This window comes from Chanodichthys erythropterus, chromosome 2 (genome assembly GCF_024489055.1).
Source record: "Chanodichthys erythropterus isolate Z2021 chromosome 2, ASM2448905v1, whole genome shotgun sequence".
NCBI classification, from domain to species: Eukaryota; Metazoa; Chordata; class Actinopteri; order Cypriniformes; family Xenocyprididae; genus Chanodichthys; species Chanodichthys erythropterus.
The window spans coordinates 29,822,683-29,844,299 of record NC_090222.1 but is presented as its reverse complement, the minus strand read 5'-3'; the positions used below and the strand labels follow the sequence as shown (position 1 = coordinate 29,844,299).

General features: G+C 37.1%; 3 protein-coding genes across 4 annotated transcripts; 2 read left to right on the top strand and 1 right to left on the bottom strand.

The window, feature by feature from the left end:
- Nucleotides 1-444: 444 nt before the first annotated feature.
- On the bottom strand, nucleotides 445-2,422 carry LOC137035633 (trypsin-3-like). The gene is made up of 5 exons (XM_067409110.1): nucleotides 2,277-2,422; nucleotides 1,928-2,090; nucleotides 1,033-1,286; nucleotides 780-916; nucleotides 445-681 (listed from the first exon to the last, which is right to left on the bottom strand). Exons 1-5 carry the CDS (start codon nucleotides 2,314-2,316, stop codon nucleotides 532-534), a joined length of 744 nt encoding a protein of 247 aa, XP_067265211.1. The 5' UTR covers nucleotides 2,317-2,422; the 3' UTR covers nucleotides 445-531.
- A 2,164-nt stretch (nucleotides 2,423-4,586) lies between these two features.
- Nucleotides 4,587-11,143, top strand: si:ch211-261d7.3 (myb-related transcription factor, partner of profilin). 2 transcript variants are annotated; one of them, XM_067409099.1, is made up of 3 exons: nucleotides 4,587-5,696; nucleotides 9,181-9,588; nucleotides 9,691-11,143. In XM_067409099.1, exons 1-3 carry the CDS (start codon nucleotides 5,339-5,341, stop codon nucleotides 10,473-10,475), a joined length of 1,551 nt encoding a protein of 516 aa, XP_067265200.1. In that variant the 5' UTR covers nucleotides 4,587-5,338; the 3' UTR covers nucleotides 10,476-11,143. The 2 variants fall into 2 exon arrangements, with proteins under 2 accessions (XP_067265200.1, XP_067265192.1); XM_067409091.1 differs by having other exon boundaries at nucleotides 9,163-9,588.
- Nucleotides 11,144-11,655: 512 nt separating this feature from the next.
- zgc:66448 (uncharacterized protein LOC327401 homolog) lies at nucleotides 11,656-19,215 on the top strand. Its single transcript, XM_067395450.1, has 2 exons — nucleotides 11,656-12,081; nucleotides 15,398-19,215. The coding sequence occupies exons 1-2, from the start codon at nucleotides 11,700-11,702 to the stop codon at nucleotides 18,937-18,939; spliced, it is 3,924 nt and encodes a 1,307-aa protein (XP_067251551.1). The 5' UTR covers nucleotides 11,656-11,699; the 3' UTR covers nucleotides 18,940-19,215.
- The last annotated feature ends 2,402 nt before the right edge of the window (nucleotides 19,216-21,617 follow it).

Below are 21,617 nucleotides of genomic sequence, written 5' to 3'. Positions count from 1 at the left end.
AGCGGATCATGAGTCGGATCAAGAAATATTTCTTCTTAGACTTAAATTTAATAATGGGGGCATTCAAGTTATTTGACATATTTTAACGCAATAGTTACTTTCCCTGGTAATTAGTTAGTTTTTATAATGATGTAGCTCATTTACTAACTCTGTTACTATTTGTGAGAAGTAATTAGTAACTATAACTAATTACTTTTTTAAAGTAACGTGCCCAACGCAGCTTATAACAGATTAAATGTCTCAAACTCAAGTCTTGTATGTCATTTATACCTGTATAGTGGTTTGGACTAAACATTCAGGGTTTTTTTTTTTTGCTGTTGTAATAATTCATATTAAGTGTATTCAATGTTAATTTATAACACATTTAGAGTCAATTTAATTAATAGTAATGTAGAACTCATCTCATAGACTTAGTTAAATTATAATATAAGACAAAGAAAAATCTTTAATGTTTGGTATCAGATGTTTATTTTAGTTTGCCAAATGATATTGCAACATGCCATGATTATGGACTCTAAAAACTCAGGTAGATTAGTTGGAGCTCATGGTGTTTCTGATCCAGGTGGTATAGTTGCAGACCTTGGCATAGACACCAGGTTTGTTTCTCTGGGCACAGCCATAACCCCAGGACACAATACCCTGAAGCTGGTTGTTGCACACGACAGGGCCGCCAGAGTCACCCTGCAATCCAGAAGTGTTTCAGAGAAGTCAATAATTGCTACAAAAATTACTTTTATATATTTGTTAGCATGACATTAAAAGTGTAGCAGTGATCTTACCTGGCAGGAGTCCTTGCCTCCCTCCATGAAGCCAGCGCAGAACATGTTGGAGGTGATCTGACCAGGGTAGGCGCCTTTGCAGGTGGAGTCACTCAAGATAGGAGCCCAAAGGCACATCAGACGGCTTGGGTAATTGCCTGAGAAAACATCAAGTGCCCACTTGGTGAATTTGTATTTCTCTAATGGGTTATTTTAAAGTGGCCTAATGACTTATGCATGAAGTTTCATTCCATATTAGTTTAGTGGCACGCACTTCCAGTGGCGCTCATGTTTCCCCATCCAGAGATCAGGCAGCTGGTACCAGATGAAGCACAGCTTGAAGGCAGAGAAACAGTCTGAACGTAGCTGTTCAGAGAGGCGGCTTTGCTCAGCTTGATCAGCATGACGTCATTGTCCAGAGTATAGCTGTTGTAACTGGGGTGTCTGATGACCTTAGAGGAGTCGATGAACTGCTCAGTGCCCTCAGTGACGTCAATGTTGTGCTCACCCAGACGCACCTGGACACGTCTAAGAATAGAGACAAGTGATTATTGGTTCATACATAAAACATTAAATGTTAAACTCTTTAACATACTAATACAAATTTTTTGTTGAACCTAAGGAAGTGTGCACTTTGTTGGCTGAAATGTAAGTGTTTGCTGATTTATCACTTATGTGCCTCTTATAGAAAAGATTTATTTTTGAAAAGTAATTTCTGTATAGATACTTATGGTAAAATCTTGACTACAGTAAAGCTGTTGCATTTTTTTTACCCCATTGCTAGGCATATTGACATACTACAAGATGCTTTTTGAAAGAAGTAGCTTAAGCTCACTAAGGCTGCATTTATTTGATCCAAAATTTAGCAAAAACAGTAATATTGTGAAATATTATTACAGTTTAAAACACATTTCTATTTCAATGTATATTTTAATGTAATTTATTCCTGTGATTTACAGTTGAATTTTCAGCCATTACTCCAGTCTTCAGTGTCACATGATCCTTCAGAAATCACTCTGATTTGGTCCTCAGGAAACAGTTCTTTTTATAATCAATTTAGAAACCAGTTGTGCTCTGTTGTGGAAACCATTGTTTTCAGGATTCTTTGATGAATTGAAACTTCAAAAGAACAGCATCTATTGTAACAGCATATATAGACTTTCACTTACGACTTGTAGCAGTGAGCAGCAGACACGACCCAGAGGTTGCTGATAAGAGAGCCACCGCAAAAGTGGTAGCCACTGTTCAGGGAAACCTGGTACTGAATACCATTCTTAGTACACTCAAATCCACCAACAATCTTGTCATCATTATCATCCAGAGGAGCAGCATCTGGGAAAACATAAGGCTTGTTAAATGCATACATTTTACCAAAATTAATAAACAGAGCAAAACCATAGGGAATTAAAATAAATTCAAAATTTATTGTATTTTACATGATGAATTTCTGTTTAGAAAACCCTAAAATCCCTTAATAGATCTGTATTAAATCTAAATCTTCCCGGACCCTTTACTTACAAGCTGCAGCGAACAGAGCCAGAAGAATGAGAACCTTCATGTTGAGACCTCTGAGTGGTGTGTTTTCATGGTTTTAGGACCAGCCATTTATACTCTGTCTACTCCACAGCTTGAGATAATTTTCAAGGACATACATACATCATTGTGTAAGCCTTAAATAGCAACCAGTGTGTGACTCCAGCATGTGCTTCAACATAATGCAGATTCTCTTTCAAGCACATATGATTGCAAATCATTTGTGTGTGTGTGTGTGTGTGTGTGTGTGTGTGCCTGATGTTGCATAAAATTACTATATCATTTATCTCTGGAAAACAAAATGCAAAACCAAGGGTTTAGAAATTGTCCATGTTGTAAAGTTAAATATATAATGTTAAATATTATTTAACATATTTTAATGTTACATTTGTTTAGTTTGCTGAATGAGGACAATAAAAAAAACAATGAGTCATGTTACAGTTACAGAGCTCTTTTTTTTTTTTTTTTTTTTTAAATGTGATCAAGTTCAGGAAATTTCTAAAATGAGTATACTGATATTTCAAACCCTCATTAGAGATGACTGACTGGGGTACTGCAGTCAGTAAGTACTGCATTTAATTGAAAGTGGGCATTGATTCATTTCCCCTTGTAAGTACATTATTTCCTCTTTATTATATTAAAAAAAAAAAAAAAAAAAAAAAGCTGAGAAAATTTGGCTGATGGAAACCTTGTTTTCTGAAATATTGCAAAATTCGTACAAACCAGTGACTATAAATAAACATGACATGGGAAAAGATCAACTGAATCAACATGTGGCAACTAAACCATTCAAGGTGTTTGTCACCAGAGGTGCTATCTACTATGAAAGAATTTTGAAATATTTAACCAGACATTTTACACATATACTGAAATTTTGAAATATAAGACCATAAGAAATCTAAGGTTTTTAACTCTGATGCATGGTGTCAACAGTGGACAGATCTTTAACATGTCCATCGTTACAGCCAATCCAAGTGACCTTTCTCCCTTTTTTAATAATGACTGTCTTCTTTTTATTTCTGTTTACTTATGAACTCATTGCATTTCATTAGAAACATCAGACTTTTACAAAATACATACAAACCAGTGACTATAAATAAACATGCATGGGAAAAGATCAACTGAATCAACATGTACTAAACCATTCAAGGTGTTTGTCACCAGAGGTGCTATCTATTTCAAAGTATTTTGAAATATTTAACCAGACATTTTACACATATATTGAAATTTTGAAATATAAGACCGTAAGAAATCTAAGGTTTTTAACTCTTTGATGCATGGTGTCAACAGTGGACAGATCTTTAAAAGTACATTTTCAAACATGTCCATTGTTACAGCCAATACAAATGACCTTTTTCATAATTCTATATGACTGTCTTCTTTATATTTCTGTTTATTTATGAACTGTACATTGCATTGCATTAGAAACATCAGACTTTTAAGACAGTCACCTTTACATTTCATAGCTGAAAATAAAAAGTTTACAAAAAAGTTACCATACTCATGGTTAATGCTGTGTGAATCTTGGGCTGATTTTTAACTGCATCTGTAATTTCAGAGAAATCACATATAAATCATTAGCTTTTGTGGGAGAGTGCAGGTGGCAAATGAAGGCTATGCAAGGGTTTTAAAAATGACTGATTATCCAATTAAATGTCTGTATCTTTCTATTTTATTAGTATTATTTTATATATTGTATTGTCTGCCTGCTATTATAATGGAAAAAATAAAATAAAATCTAGATTTTCTTTTCCACATTATATAGGCCTAGGTCTACATAAATATCACTTTGTTAAGGAAACCAGGCTAGCTGTCACATGCATCAGGACATTGTCTCAAGAGATAAAGTCCACTTGCATAGGTCAGCTATATAATGAAAATTGATTTTAACCAAAAATATCCTCAGATATGTTCACCGGAGCACTCCGGTGAAAGCAAGTGATAATAGAAGTAGGCTAATCCAAGCCATTGAATGTTTACTCTTCTACCATGTGAGAACTGAGAACAATATTCAGCACCTTTTCCTTTTTAGCTATATTACTCAAATCGAGAGCAGCTTACATTTTTCTCCCATGTTTCTCATTTAGACTACAAAGTCTGCTACTTTTATTTCCACTATTATTATTTAATTTAGCCTAACTTATACACTAATAACTATAAATATATATATAATTATAGCTGACTTTGTTTAAATATACTTTCTCCGTTTTAATGTATACAGTATTTGTTTCACAGTTTCAGATGTAGCCGCACGGTAAATATCTTTGTGTGATGTCATATTCCTGCGACGTTTTGGGGTCTGTGTACATTTAGGATTCTAAGAGGTTAGCTTTGCATCTATTCACTTAAATCGGTTTGGTATTTAAACTCTTTGATCATTTATCACATTCCGATGGTGTGAGTACGGATGTTTTCCCCCAAAACTAAATCTGTCTCGTAATGCGGGTACGTCGCATAAATGACTTTTCTACGAACAGCAGTATTTGCTTGAGAAGAGCTAGTGGCGGCTAACGTAATTTATGCGGAATGCGCATCCATTGCGGATGTGGTGCAGAATAAATGCGCATTGCTGCGACACAGGTAATTTTGGCCTTTACATTTGAGATATTCCCTTAATTAGACAATTAGTTAAATGTGATTCCAATTATATTATCCATGCATTCTTTGTTTTTATTTCTCGCCCGCTCCTCTGTAACCTCGGACTTTTCCTCGTCATTGCCAGATTTGTTGTCAATTAGGAGAGCTCTCATATATCTGCATGTAATTAATTGTTCAAATACATAATGTCAAACATAACAGAATATCAGAAGAACATCTCCGGGTTTCGCTTTTGGACGAAAGCCACAGGTTTTTGTTTTAGAGATACTAGATACAGACAACAAAATATCGCAATAATTGCGCAAAATCAGTGTAAATGCACATAAACTCTTTATAAAATGACACGTTAACCGATTGCCGTTCCGTAGTTAGTATCTATTTTCTGTAGTTGTGTATTACTGAGCCCATTATCAAGGCTGTCCTTGTTAGACATTACAATGAAGCAATGAATGCCTTGCCATGGAACAGCATGGTGGCTTTTTACCCTCCTTGTGAATGGCACGCTGTCCACCAGTCACATTGGTGTGTCTGTAAACCACAACATATCCATGACTGAATACTACGAGGAGGGAGGGTTGCTGTATGAGCACTCACCTCCCATGCACATCAAAGTGGAGTCTCCAGAGGGTCCCTTCGGAGGCGGGGTCTCAGAGGATGGTTTCCCCAGGGAAGATGATGACTCAGAGGCCAGTTGTGACCACCAGAATGGTGGGTTGCCTAGCAGCCTGCCCTTTAACGTTGTGGTTGTGCATCCCAACATAGTGGCACCTGGAATGTCTTCAGATGAACTCATCCCAATCGAACAAAGTAAGTCTTAGATGGTAGGAAGTGTTTAATAATATGTGATTTTACTTTACTGAAATATTACTAATAACATTAATGTTTAAAGGTGCACTCTGTGATTTCCCCGCTCATTTTTAAAGTTTTGCAAATACAGAAACTCACATAAGATGAGGACTCAAGTCATGTTAGTAGTCTAATAAAAGTGGTTTTAATTTACATGGAGCGGGTCAACATGTTGAGATCACGCTACTCAATTCAAGTCATCTTTATTTATATAGCGGTTTATACAATGCAGATTGTATCATAGAAGCATTACAGAGATGAACAGGAAAATAATGATTCAGTTATGCAAACGGAGTTCAGTTAAGCTGTAATGCAGCTTTAAAAAGATAAAAGTGTCACTGAAGTCATTTCAGTGTTGATTCAGTTCCGTCATAAATATCATCAATTTGGCTATAAAGCAGCTCTGCAGAAAACCGTGACATCATCATCCAGCTCAGTTAATTTCTCATCCGATAGTGTCAGTTTAGTCAATATTGTTCAATAATATTGTTGAATATTAACTGTACCTAGCTAAGCAAGTCAGAGGCAATAGTTGAACCCAAACTTCTTAAGATGACAGAATGGAGAAAAAAAACATGGGAGAAACCAGGCTTAGTCGGGAGGCCAGATGTCCAAACAGTCATGGTGTAGTTTAATTCCAGGCTGCATCACAAGTCAGAAAACAGATTGTGGATTGGTATTGTTCAAAATATTTCATCCAGTTCCTTCTGCTTGAAGATCAGATTCATCACGCTGGTATGGAGATGAAGCTGGCCATTGGGGTCTGTGCAGAGGACTTGTCTGGTTCTCGTGGTCTTTGCTGAGGACCTGTGCCGATGGCCATGTGTCGATGAGGTCTTCACAGGGGATTGTCTAGTTGACATGGTATCTGCTGACATTCATGGCTGTGTTGTGGTCGCTTCTAGGTGCTGGTCCACCATCTGGTCTGGACATGGCCTGGATCTGACTACGGTTACCTCAGGATGAGGATGAGACGGACAGACTAATGTTAGCGTAGATGCCATTCTTCTTACGATGTAAGAAGAACATTGGATGTAGTTGGAAGTGTTCCCTGTTCCAGTTGACCTACTTTATGCAGCCTAAGAATCCTTTTACGTACTCGAACTTATAGAAATGTGATAGTGTGTTTTGTGTTTTCTAGGTCAAAGAGATGCATTTTTAATCTAGATTTAAAGCCTCATGAACAATGCTAGGAAGACTGTTCCAGAGTTTGGGTGCTAAATAGGAAAAGGATCTACCACCTGCAGTCGATTTTGATATTCTAGGTATTATCAACTGGACAGAATTTTGAGACCGCAATAGACTTGAAGGACTATAATGCGTTAAGAGTACTGAGGAGCTCAACCATTCAGGGCTTTATAAGTAATCAGCAAGATTTTAAATTGTATGCAGTGTTTAATAGGGAGTCTGTGCAGTGTTGACAGAATCAGGCTAATATGCTCATACTTCCTAGTTCTATTAAGAACTCTAGCTGCTTCATTTTGTACTACCTGGAGATTGTTTATTAATCATGCAGGGCAACCACTCAGTAGAGCATTACAATAATCTTAGCCTTGAGCTAACTTTTATACATTTGTCATTGATAGCATATGTTGTAATTTAGATGTTTTTAAGATGGAAAAATGCAGTTTTACAAATACTAGAAATGTGGCTTTCAATTGAAAGATTGTCATCAAATAACACCCAGGTTCCTAACTGACAACAAAGAAATGTGCAGCCATCAAATGTTGGTTATTACGTGTGGAGGTTTTTGGTCCAATAACTAAAATTGGAAATTAGTAGGAAATTTCTAGTCATCCATATTTTTTTTATTTCAACTATGCATTCCGTTAGTTTTGTGAATTGGTATATTTCATCAGGCCATGAAAAAATAGAGTTGAGTATCATCAGCGTAACAATGAAAACTAACACCATGCTTCCTTACAATATCTCCCAAGGGTAGCAATGACCGAGTGAAAAGCAACGGTCCTAGTACTGAGCCTTGCAGTACTCCATACTGAACTTGTGATTGATATGATACCTCTTCATTTACTGCTACAAATTGATAACGATCAGATAAGTATGATTTAAACCATGCCAATGCAATTCCATTTTTGACCAGAATGTTGTGGTCGATAGTATCAAATGCAACACTAAGGTCCAGTAACAACAATGGAGAGATACAACCACCAACAGATGATAAGAGCAAATAATTTTTAACATTAATGGAAGCAGTCTCAGTACTATGATACAGTCTAAATCCTGACTGTAAATCTTAGCAGGTGCCATTTTCAGGAACATATTATTTTTTATATTATTTTCGAAAGAAAAGGGAGATTCGAGATCTGTCTGTAATGAAGTAATTCTCTAAAATCAAGTTGTGTTTTTTTAATTTGAGTTTTAAAGGGTTAATTCACCCCAAAATTAAAATTCTGTCATTAATTACTCACCCTCATCTCGTTCCACACCCGTAAGACTTTTGTTCTTCTTCAGAAGATAAATTAAGGTATTTTTGATGACAGAATGCTGTCAGATTTCCTTCCATTGACTGTCTTTGTAACTACCACTTTGACGTTTCAAAAAGTGATCCAGGTAACATCTAGGTTTTGAGTTAAGCCTAAATTAAATCTTTTCATCATAACAAGCCATCGATACTCTTCAGAATATTTTGACTAAACCGCTTGATTCATGTGGATTAGTTTTCCAATCTCTTTTTAAGTTTTTGAAGCGTCAAAGTGGTAGTTACAAAGACAGTCAATGGAAGGAAATCTGACAGCATTCTGTCTTCTGAAGATGAATTAAGGTCTTACAGGTGTGGAACTACATGAGGGTGAGTAATTAATGACAGAATTTTCATTTTGGGGTGAACTAACCCTTTAATAACAGCTAGCTTGAAAATGTTTGGTATATATCCAAATGACAATGATGAATTAATAATATTATAAATATATTACTACTCAGTTTATTATAGTATCATTCTGATAATGTAATTTCTACTCTCTGATTAAATAGATCATAGATTACCACAAAAAACATAACACTTTGTGACACTTTTTTTTTGATTATCAACTCATTCAAAATACAATTCATACAGACAGTGGAATACATTTCAATTAAAAACATTATATTTTGTCAAAAACATATGGAACATTAATTTTTTTCAAAAACATATGGAAAACCTGGCATTTGCATTTTGAACTAGATTTTTAAATATTTCACCTTTTCATAACCCCAGATATCCTCATCTGCCATTGACCCTTAAAGGTGTCATCAGTAACAGTAAACCTTTGTGTGATGCTACATTCATGTTGCTATGTGTTAGTATAATTCCACAAATACTGTCATATTGATCACCGCAACACAAGCACAAAATTTACTGAGTGCACCTTTAAATAGAAATGCAAAAGCCTAATAATGTGTTAAAATACATCTTGCCTTTGAATTAAAGACAGGGGTGTGTCTTCAGCATTAGCCGCAGGAGGCGTAGGAAAAAGGAAGAGCCGCTTTAGCGGGGCAGAGCTGGAGGTGTTGGTATCAGAGGTGACCCGGTGTGAGGGGGAGCTGTTCGGTCCAGCAGGGAGGCTCCGGCGCCGAGAAAGAGAGCGAATTTGGGCTGGGATACTTGAGCGCGTCAATGCTGTGTCTAGAGTACCACGGACTCTAAGAGAAGTGAAGAAACGCTGGGATGACCTGAAAAGACGTAACGGTGGTAGACTGGCTGACGCGAGGCACCGCACCTGCTACCTGCCTTCCAGCAGAGGGGCCGCGATTATGGGAAGGCAGACTCAAGTCAGTCCCAGGCTCCAGCAGTCTCGTCAAAAGCAGAGCACTAGAGTAAAAGCCAGTTTTAGTTGCTTGTCAGACACTGATCCAGGTAACATCTTTAGGTTTTGAGTGGCCCCACAAATTTGATTTCGTAATAAAGTCTGTTAAGCATGGCAATATTTAATGTATATATATTTTTTCTCTGTTTCAGTTGCAGTTGGAGATGGTTCTGAAAGAGATGGTTTTGAAAAGGAGGAAGAAGCTGGTGAGCAAGACTGTGATGATGGAGATGATTGTGAGGGTGTGGAGAACAGCATGGAGGATAAACTGGGCTTGGGCCTGGGTCTGGGAATAGTACCACCTCCGACATCAGAACGCTGGCTACCTCCTTCACCCCTTTACAGTGCGCCCTTCCTCAACGGGACCCCTCATACAAGCCCAGAACCATCCTTGGGGACCCACCAGGGCCCACTGGAGCCCCCTCCACCACGCACGTCCTGGCTGGAAGATGAACTTCGTGGACTGGGAGAAGCAGCCATGCAGCTTGGAGATCGCATGGAGCAGAACCTGCGCGAGTTTGGAGAAGGCTTCAGAAGCGATATGCGGAAGCTTGTGGCTTCACAAGAGGCCCTTACAAGCAGCTTGCAACAGAATAATGTACTTTTGCAGCGTCTGTTGGGTCTACTTGAGATGCAGCATCAGCCACCTCAGCAGCAAATTCCACAACAGCAACTTCAGCAACAACAATTACAGCAACCTGCACAGCATGAACAGCAACAGGAACCTCCACAACAGCAGCCTTATCAGCAACTGTTATTGCCACAGGAACATCCACAGCTAGAGCAGCAAATCCCAGCAACTGTTCCGCCTCTACCACCACCTCCAGATATTTTAGATGGTACTCGGCACACTGAACCACCGACTGACATAAACGGAGTATCGCAACGGCCACGCCGTGGCAGAACAGTAGACCTCAGACGAAGACGCAGACGCTGATGTTGCCGTGAGATGTGGAAAAAGAAACTGTATTCGGTTACAGTAAATGTATTTATTTAAAGCAATGTTTTATAAGGTTAACTAGTTGCAGATTGTGCCATGTCATTGCAGCCACATTTTATGTTATGCCTGTCGCTGATATATAATAAAGTGTATTATATGTACACCAAAAAGCTCAAAGCTATATCAAAATTGACTTACGAACTCTTGTTGCTGATAGTAAATTACTGACATTTTATGGATCTGCTTGCTCAAGTTCATATATAAGAAGTTTAGAAAAATATTCTCTAGACAGGCCTAAAACTTTTCAGTTTTCATGCTGTGGCATGATAAACTTTTTATGATAAACTCTTTGATTGAGGCACCGCAGATCAGTGCAAAATGACGTTTTACTTTTGCTACTATCACTGTTTAAGAAAATACATCCAAATGCTGTTTTAAAGGACATTGTATTGCATAGAAGTTCCCCAGTTCCATGCAAATAAATGCAGTTATCAGAATTACTGACTAACGTAGAGATCTAAGATTGCCCAGTCACTCTGCATGCAATGCAAGATAGCTAAGCTCAAATATACCTTTTTGCTAACTTTTCACCATGTTAACAAAAATAATGTGTACTTGGAAAAAATGTCTGCATATGAACAAATTTTAATAAAAGCAATCAATACATTTATCACCCTTTTCCTATTATCACAGTCAATTATATATTAATCTGCACAAATTTTGATACAACATAAATGTTTGTCATGTGACACTAAAGTCTGGAGAAATGGCTGCTGACAATTCAGCTTTGTCATGAGGGAAAGAAAATGCTTTAAATTGTGATAATATTTAACAATATTACTGTTTTTACTATATTTGTGATTTTAAAAGGGGCCCCAAATTAATGTTTCTGTACTATTTCTGTAGATTAACAACCAGTTTACTGAAGAGTAAAAAAAAAAATCATTATTCCTTACTAAATATTATCTACACTAAAAGGAGGTGAATACATTCAGTACATACATGGCTGATCACGGTCACCATACATCTGCTAAATTAATAAAACATCTATATGTAATTCTAAGATGCTATTAATTCGCCGATTCGGAACCATCAACATTAATCGAAAGGTGTCGCTTTAAATCTAGCCGCAGAGAGCGCATGTGACGTAACACACGCTTCCAATCAATCGCTGGCTTCCATGTTTTTAGGGGTGGAGAAAAGAGAAAGAAATATGTGAAAATGGCTACTGTACAGTCTGAATCCGAACATCCATTAGATAATAAACTCATTAACGGTACACTAGCTGAAAATAAACCTGAACTACAACCTGCATCTGCTACAGTCGCTGATTGTGACGCGGAGGTTTGTGCACAAGGCAGCGACATAAAGGGACCGACAGAGCCTGGTGTTCCGTCTTCACCAAGTGAAAATTCATCTCCACATGGCGCTGCTCTTTCACCACGCAACAAAGATGAATCGGGAATGTCATTTAATTGGAAATCTACGGTGGACAAGGAAAAAAAGGATGTGCTTTTCGAAAATAATAACGGTGAGCTTGCTTCAGCTGAGCCCGGAACGGATTGCGGGGAGACATCGGATCGTTTGCACAATGAAAACATCGGTAAGTACAACTTTGCATCAAGGGCAGACGGTAAATGGCACGCAGCGCTCTCTTGAATATCGCATCGACTTGAACAATTTCACACATAGGCTATATTCACCCTTGGGATCATGCAGAAACTCGTGGAGCGTTTTTTTTTTCTTTTTTTTTTTTTTTGTTTTTTTTGGGGGGGCAGCAATTAATTACTCTGTAATTGGCTTGTTCTAACCCAATCAGAAACAAAACTGATTGTTTAACCCTTTCATGCTTGTAGATCAAGATTCGTTTTAGAGCGTTTAATTCAGATATAATTGCATACAACTCCACAAAAGTTTGTTTAAATTAATTTTCCGAGTATCAGTTTTAATAAAACTGTTGAATTGTCATTGTGGAACAAAAATAAAACTCTATGGCCCAGTTTCACAGACAGGGCTTAGGCTAAACCAGGATTAGACCGTAGTTCAATTAGGATATTTAAGTAGTTTTTACATTGCTGGTGTGTATTTTAATACAAAACAGTGGCAGTGACATATTTTAAAATATGTCAGTACAAGTTGCTTTCAGTTAAAACAGCTTAAACATGCATTTTAGTCCAGGACTAGCTTAAACCTTGTCTGTGAAACCGGGGGTATAAGAAACAAAATCATGTTCATCAGAGCCTTTCTGACATCATAAAGAGTAGGCCTATATTTCTATTGTGAGTAGAAATTTTGAATAGGCATATCCAGAACATTGGTTACATACCTGCCACTGTCACAGAATTATGCATAATATGCATAATTTGCAATAAACAAAATATATTGTATCTTTATAATCAACAACCTTAAATCAATCTCCATTATTATTTTTTTATGTCATTCGCAATGCTTCATGAGATTGTAGTATCTCATTAAAGTTGTTGAGTACACAGTCCTGGTATCAGATTTTTGTCAGATGTTTAAATACCTTTTTTTTGCTTCAAATCAAAGTTTGTAATGTGGTGATTCATCTTGTAGCTGGCTGGCTTGGTACATAGCTTATACAGAATGAAATGGACCTTTTTCACATTTCCAGGGTTCTCAGAATCAGAAGTCATTATATGTAAACTTCAGAAACTTCCCTGGATCAAATTTTTATTTTTTATTTTTTTTTTTTTTTTTTTTTTTTCTGAAGAAAGACGAACATAAATGAAGAAGAAAGCCAAAATATTAAATGTCATGGTTGTATATTTACTCAGTAATCCACTATTTTGTAGAGGGGCTTCAAAATTACAATTCTTGTAATTTGGAGACAAATTGCAAGAGGGTACAAATAGTTTTAGAATGATGACCGCATAATGATTTTATTTTTACACAGAGATTAGTTGGCCTATCAGTAAAATCTGTTGACAATCTTTGTTGCATTATACTTCAACAGTGACAGTTCAAAATGGGAAAAAGCACTTCTTGGGTTTTTTTTTTTTTTTTTTTTTTTTTGCCTGAAGGTTGCACTGCATACTGAAATATTAAAGATCTTTTAGTATCCTTTTAGAATATGGTTGATTTCCCAAGATATGGGGATTTCAATGTGCCTCCATTAGTAAATTGGTAAATTGTACACATTTTCAGTGGTCAAAAAACAAATGTGTGTCACTGCATACATTTGATACTTTTTTTCTTTTAAAGAGGAATATATGAAGAACAAAGAATGTTAAAAATAGAAATGTGTCTTGTTTTTCTCTATGATTTGCTTACAACATGTCTCTCCAAGTGTTAAAAGAACACTAAAATGGTTAAAGCGTGGCACATTAATTTGCTCTGTGTATTTATAAGAATGTATATTTAAATCAATTTTGGGGATATTTGGAAGAAGGGATTTTGTTAATTTGAACAGTTTCTGCAGCTACAAATACACAGCATTGTAACTACATGCTGCTGTACTGTCATCACATTATCTCTGGGAATAAAGAGTCCCAGAGAGTGGGAATAAGAAAAGTTTCATAGGAACAAGAATATAGAAGGACATTAAGATATCTTTAATACTGTGATTTGATATAATATTTATGGCACTCATGCATGTTCTATGCAACTGTGTTGATGGGGGAAAAGATACATTTCTAGTTTCAACATATTTGTTCTTCAGATATTACTCTTCAAAAAGAAAAAAAGTATGCAACTGTATTTGGTTTTTGAAACTGAGAATGTGTACAATTACCAATTTACTCATGAAGCCACATTGAGATCCCCATATCTCTGGAAATTAACCATATTGGGCCTTAAAAATGAAGATCCCAAGAGAAAAGTTTAAGAATTAGAATCTGAAAGGATATTCTATTTAATACTTCTTGAGTTAGAGGCATGCAAATGTCAGGCACAAAACACAAGTGCCATTTCCCATTTTTGAACCGTTGGTGTATAATGTAACATAGATTGCTAAAGTCAACAGGTTTTATTAATAGACTTACCAATCTCTGTGTAAAAATAAAATAATGATTCTGCCATATTTCTAAAGTCATTTTTACCACCCTGTTTAATCTGGTTCCAAATCTTAGAAGAAAATTGTCAATTTGACCCCCCTCTACAAAATAGTGAATTACTCCGTAGATATTCGTCCATGACATTTGATGTTTTGGTTTTCTTATTCATTTATGTATGTTCATTTACAATGTTAATGACTGTGAAAACACATCATCACAGTCTGTTCATGTGGCTATATCTCAGTAACTGCTCAGTTACACAAATGATTGTTTTCTCTTGCAGTGCTTTTGTAGGTTAAGCATTTAGGTTTTAAACTTAAATTAGAATAACTTTTTGCATTTTGTCTAAAGTAAAATTCTAAAGTAAAATTCTAGCATAATTTTAGTTTATCTATAGCTGCTCTATAACTGATTGAAAACCTCATTAATGTACAATCATGTGCCATAATGTAGGTGGATTTTAGCTGAAAGGTCGATGTGTTATGTTATATTGTGTTACCAGCACAAGTGTATTTTCCATGCATGTCAAGTCAGGGCAAGTTCAGTTTTATAAATTTATACAGTATATAAATTACAATATTTGTTGGTCAAACAATGGTTTACTTATACATTTTTGCTGTTTAATTAGTAGTTTTTGTTTTATAATCATTGCACTGTTTATAAATAGCTGAAAAGACACACAAGGTCAGTGCATTTAGTTAACTTAATTTAACTTTTTTTTTCTTTGGCAGTAACTTTGACCAGTACTTATTAGCTTTTTAGACTTCTTAGATAATCCACTCCTTTTTAAAAGATTGAAGTCATCTAAATAGGTTTTTAGAATTATAAATCTGAATGAATGCTACCTGTTGTGGTTTTACAATGCAAATTACTTCTAATGTTTTCGTTGCATTTACTCCACAGGGCAAGAAAACGATAAAGAAGAAACTGCAGACAAAACTATAGAAAATATCAGCAAAGATTCAAAGATTGCTATAGAGGAGGAACACTCAGCAAAACAAGACGAAGAGTTGACAAATGTAAGTGAAGACTCAAAGTCTCATGAAGAGGCAACACACAGCACAGAAGTGGAAATGGAGGACAAAGGAGATCCCAAAACCATGGAGGAGGTTAAGGACAACACAGAAGAGAAGGAAGGAGAAGATGAGTCGAAGAGTGACGGGAAAGGATTAGTTGTAAAACGAAGGAAAAGCCGCCTGGAATGCAATGAATGTGGTAAAAAATTCACTCGCCGAGAAACCTACAACCTGCATCGACACTTTCATATGCATCAGGATGAGCAGGCTTCCCTCGTTTGTAAAGAATGTGGCATCACTTTTCAGCATCGAAGTGACCTCATCAAACACCGCAGTATTCATAAAGAAAATACCCAACCAAGTGTGTCGCATTCAAAACGCTCTACGATAATGTACAAGGAACGGAGGAGATATGTGTGTGAGCATTGCGGTATGTGTTACTCGACAATGATGCGATTAAGGCTTCATGCTTGTGAACAGAATGTGGAGAAGCCTTTTCGCTGCCCTCTGTGCCGCAAAGAGTTCCAGTATAGGGTGTCCATCAATGCCCACATGCAGAGTCACTCATTGGACAGTCCTTATCGATGTCTGGAGTGCAACAAAGGCTTTCATAGTCTGGCGACGCTGCATATCCATCAACGATCCCACGCTTCACTGAAGCCGTATGAGTGTCCAGATTGTAGTATGGTCTTTAAGCATCGCTACGTTATGGAGGACCATCGACGCAGGCATGTGGAAGAAAGAGCACACCTGTGCAAAATCTGTGGGAAGAACTTCAAATACAGCAGCCTTTTGCAACAGCACCAGTATCTCCACACCGGCCGAAAGCCTTATCACTGCTCATACTGTGGAAAAACGTTCGCTTTTGCACAAAACATGCGAGCACATTTTCGACAACACAAAAAGATCTCAGCTAGGTCTGAGGCAGCAAGTATTACAAACCATAATGTATCTCTTGTGGGGCAAGTTGGTAAAGAGAATGCAAACGTTGAGCAACAGCGCAACTGTCCTCTATGCCCTCAAATCTTTTATAAAGCATCTGAATTAAGAGCACACATGTTAATCCATGAAGCAGAGTATGAAAAGATGAGTAATGGCAAACGATTCGATAAGGTTTATGCATGCCAGTATTGTCCTCTCAAATTTCAGTCAGAATCTCTCCTGCAGTCCCATTCACAAACGCATATGACAAACATTTTGGGTATCAACACGACTCATATCACAAATCAGGTTAAAGCGGTACTTGAAAAGCAGGATATTGGTATGGATGAGGCAGATATTGACAGTATGTCGGGAGTAGGGGGTTTGGAGAACCAGACGGAGAAGAAACCGTTCAGGTGTCGAGACTGTGGAAAGTGCTTTCGTTACCGTTCAGTGTTAGAGCTCCACATGCGCATACACAACAAGGGTTACCAGTGTCAAGTGTGTAAAAAGTCCTTTAGATTTAGTAGCTATTTGCAGCAGCATTCGATTATCCACACCGGCAAGAAGCCATACAAATGCCCAGACTGTGGTAAGGATTTTGCATTTCATCATAACATGAAAACACACCAGCGGCTGCATCAACAAAAGCCGTTTCGCTGCACGCAGTGCCGTAAAGGCTACAGCGATGAGGGTCAGCTCCAGCGGCACATGCTTTCCCATACAGGTGAGAAACCTTACAAGTGTCACCTCTGTGACAAGAGCTTTGCTTTGGCCTACTTGCTCCGAGACCATCTAAACACTCATACAGGGGAGAGACCCCACCGCTGCCAGGAGTGCCATAAGTCCTTCCCTTGGCTTAGCAGCCTTCTTGTGCATCAAAAGATTCATGTGCGTAAACGGCAAGGTCAGAGTCACGGTTATCCACTGTCCATACATTCTCAAAGAGGTAGAGTAAGTACCGGCAGGAGAGGTAGGCCGAGGTTAGATCGAGACGTTGGAAGGACGGCACCTTTACCTGGTAGACTCATACAAGAAACACTGTTGCCAAATGTGGTTCCCCAACAATCCAGTAGCTTCGATGCAAATAGACCTGAACACATGCAGCTGAGATCGCAGCACTTGCAGACGAGAAATCATTCCCAGCAGGTTCCAATGCAGCAAGAATGGCAGCTACAAATGGCGCCTTCAGAAGAGCTGCTGCTCTCTCAGAAGCCCACGAGTTCCTTGGAAGCCCAGCCAACTAATGCAGTGCAGATGCAGTGGTCAGGAAGTCACCTTAAGACTATCTTGCCTAAAAGTGATGGTCTCCCAGAGCTCATGCAACCATCTCAAGCTAATGTACCCATGTCAACACAACCTAATCATTACTCCGAGATAAATGTATCTGAAGCAGAGCAAAAGGGCAAGCATCCTTCTCTCTGGGTGAATACACCAAATTCCACTCTGCAGAAGACGTCTTCAGAATCACAACACCACATGGACAGGCCTTCGCCTCTAGATGTGAAAATCCAGTCACCGAGATCCATTCAAGACCTGCAGCAGTCGCAATGGCCAGTACTCTGTGATTCAATGCAAACATCTAATCCAGAGATGTTCAGTAATTCGTCAGAAGATGGTAAAGTAACTGGTGACTTGGAAGCGCCAACCAACAACAAATCTGATAAACTCACTCACGATTTGCAAATGCCAAATTCCTCTGGTCTGGCTAAAACAGAAATGGGTCAGGCTGGTGGTATATTGCTCTCCGCTGGTGCTTCCAGTCTACCAAATACTAATCCATGGGGAATGAAAACATCTTTAGAAATGTCTACAACTGTGAGCTTACAAGACATACCTGGGGATGCATTAGAGAAGCAGCAAAACAGACTAATCCAACATTTGCCACAACAAATGCAGCTACAACAGCAGCTTCTTCAACAACAGCTTCATCAGCCACAACTCCAGGAACAGCCTCAAATACCTCCTACTTGGGTTAGTGCAGCTCCCCCAAACCAGATGGGACCAGTGAACATGCCGTATGCACCAGCTCATTTTTCTCTTGGGGACAGACCTCCGATGTGGGGGTTTCAGGCTGCTCCAGTTGTTTCCCAAGCCCTCGTAAATGGACCAGTTCAACAAGGCCACATCCAACAGCATGTAGCTCTCATTTCTGGCCAGCGGATTCCTCTAAATAAGCCTCCCTCTTTTATCTCACCCCCTTTTCCTCCACCTCCACCAGCTCTGAATTTACCTCCACATCCAATGCATTCTGTTGGAAGGCAACTTCCAGGTCCGTTACCACAAGGCATCTTCTTCACCTCACAGGGCAACATAAATGAGATGCCATTAATGCCACAAGTAACAAACTTACCTCAGTATGCCCAACAAACTGATCCACACAAAATGGGGAATAAAATGCCTTTTGCCCCGGATCACCTGTTCCAGTGCATGATATGTGGTTGTTCTTTGCCTGGAGAACTAGAATTACAGATGCATTATATGCAACATGCACAGCGAGATGTCTGAGTTTGATTTTTAGAAATGATATACATACAAAACAACAATAGCTCAGTTTAGACTGTCTCTTTGCTGTTTTATTGTACATTGCTGTTAAGCTGCTGGAGTGTGTCATGAAGATTTAAAATGTATTAATGTTTTTATTCAGTTATTAAATTTTCCAGCTGAACTTATACTAGTTTCGTGTGCTTTGTTACCCTCATGCAATAAACCACACAAACCAAATGAACATTGTTCAAATGTTTTTTCAAAGAACCGCAGTGTTCATGTAACTTTTTTACGTTAAATTGCTGAAATTTTACAGAAGTGATCTTATGGTCAACATGATGGTGTACAAATGTTTTTAGATTAATAAGGAGTTATAAGCTGATTTTAAAAGTTAGTGAACATGTTAATATCAAGTAAATGTATGAAATTATAGGCATTTTGAACAACATTTAAAATCTCTCAAGTAATTGGCATGCAGTGCCATACCTTTCTGAAAATTGTAATGATTTTTTTGTCATGTTTTTTTCACTATTGTTAAACCTTTAGGATCAAAATAAAATTATACCAAAAAAAAAATTTTTTTTAATAAGTTAACACTTTAATTTAAAGTGTGTGTATTGTTAATAAAACCGTTTTGAGATGACAATGATTATTGTCTGGACCACGTAAGCACTCAACATACACAAGAGTACTACCAGTGGTGTAGCAAGTCAACCCTGGGCTCAAAGGCAAAAATGTTTTAACAGGCCCCCTTGGTTGAAATCCCAAGTGGCAGGCTCCCAATCCACCCTGCACATATGCACGTGCATGCCCAGACAAATACTTGATTCAATCAAGCTGAAACCTCTGGAGAGAGGTACTAAAATCAGGCTTTACAGTGACTTGAAACTTCAACATAGTTTTAACAATAACCATATTGCTCTGGTATAGTGTATGGTATTATACAGGTCTATTTTATGAAATACATACACTTTATTAAATGTTTACATAAATGTAAATAACTATTTTAAAAAGTTCACCTACATTCTTAAATCAGTTTAACATGTTTTTTTTTTTTTTTTTATGTTATCATGAGGACTTTACATAGGCGTAATGGTTTTTATACCTAAGCTATATTATTATAATGAAATTTTCAATCCCCTTACCCTAAAATATATATATAGGCCTATTTTTATTGAACATTGATGGAGCAACAGATTTTGTGTGAAATCATGAAAGTGATTTGTTTTGTTGAAGGATCTTACAAATGTATGAGGTGGCAAGGTAGGCCTTTTACCCCATATACAAATACTTTAGCTAAAGTAATATGTTTTGAATAATATCTGAACTGAGCCCAGCCAAGTCGTTCCAAAAGCGCCGTAAGTTAATTCTTGTTCAAAACAACCACTTTAGCAAAGTTTGTACTATTTTCTAATTATTTTGATTATATATATATATATATATATATATATATATATATATATATATATATATATATATATATAATTTGTTCAGTAAATATACTGTCATTAAAATATGTTAATTTTTAAAATACAGGAGCAAAATTTATTTTAAAAAAAATTCAAGATTCTGAAAGCATTGATGGAGATCCCATAATAATTTAATATAGCTGTACAGTAGTAACAATAAATATATTTTATTATATATGATTTAATATCATATTTTTAAATATTTATGGTTTCATTATAAATATGGTGGACACCCAACATAATATGATATTCATCATCTGAATCCAATCATGTAAACAAATGGAAAAGCTATTTCTTATCATGCCTTTAGCCCCAACAGCACTTTTACCCCAAATACCATGCTTTTATTTAAAATAAATAAATAAATAAATAAATTTGCATTGCTGTCAGCGATTGCGATAAGTAAGGATCAGCCAAATTTCTACGTGCCGTGCATAGTCAAACGTAGTTGTTAAGAAAAGTGCTGAGGTGATTTTTTTGCCTTCTAGTTGTTTAAAGGTCGAGTGTGCCTTTATCCCTGTGCACCTACATTGATGGCCAACTGGATTCCTTTGTTATTGTATAATGCACATGTAGTTAGGCCTATAACACCTGAAATTCATCCTGCCCAATTGATCCACATTCAAATATCATAACGTTTTAGTCTTCTTTGAGATACTTATATACGAAACACTAAAACGGTTAATAAATATACTGTTTTAGTACCACTATTTAAACAAAGTATTTCCAGTTATTCGTTACGTTAGCCACATTCACATGTACGTTAGCCTCCATGAAAACCCTCCCCTGGAATTAATAACAATTAATAATGAATCACTGTCGACACAGATAAATATAGTAACCACTTAACTGAAAAATGCACACAGTGAATGAAAAATAAAAATAAAAAATTATAATTTCGAAAGACACATGACTCGACAAATTATAAACAACGTCCGGGCCGCTAAGCGCCGCCCATTTTCACATTAAATGCCTTACTAGGAAATGTCTATTAAAATTGATATAATAGCTGTTATAAATTATTATCGTATTATCCACATCTTATATCTATATCTTATATAATCATACTGCGGACATGAATTTGTTCAGGCAGACGTTGCGTGCTAACAACCATAATGGAGCAAGAAGGAACGTCGCCTAATTAATATTCATGAGCTAAGCTTTCGCCATAGTAGGTTTCGTAAGTTTGCCTCCCCCCAACAACAACACACTGTCCTTTACCGCTAAAAG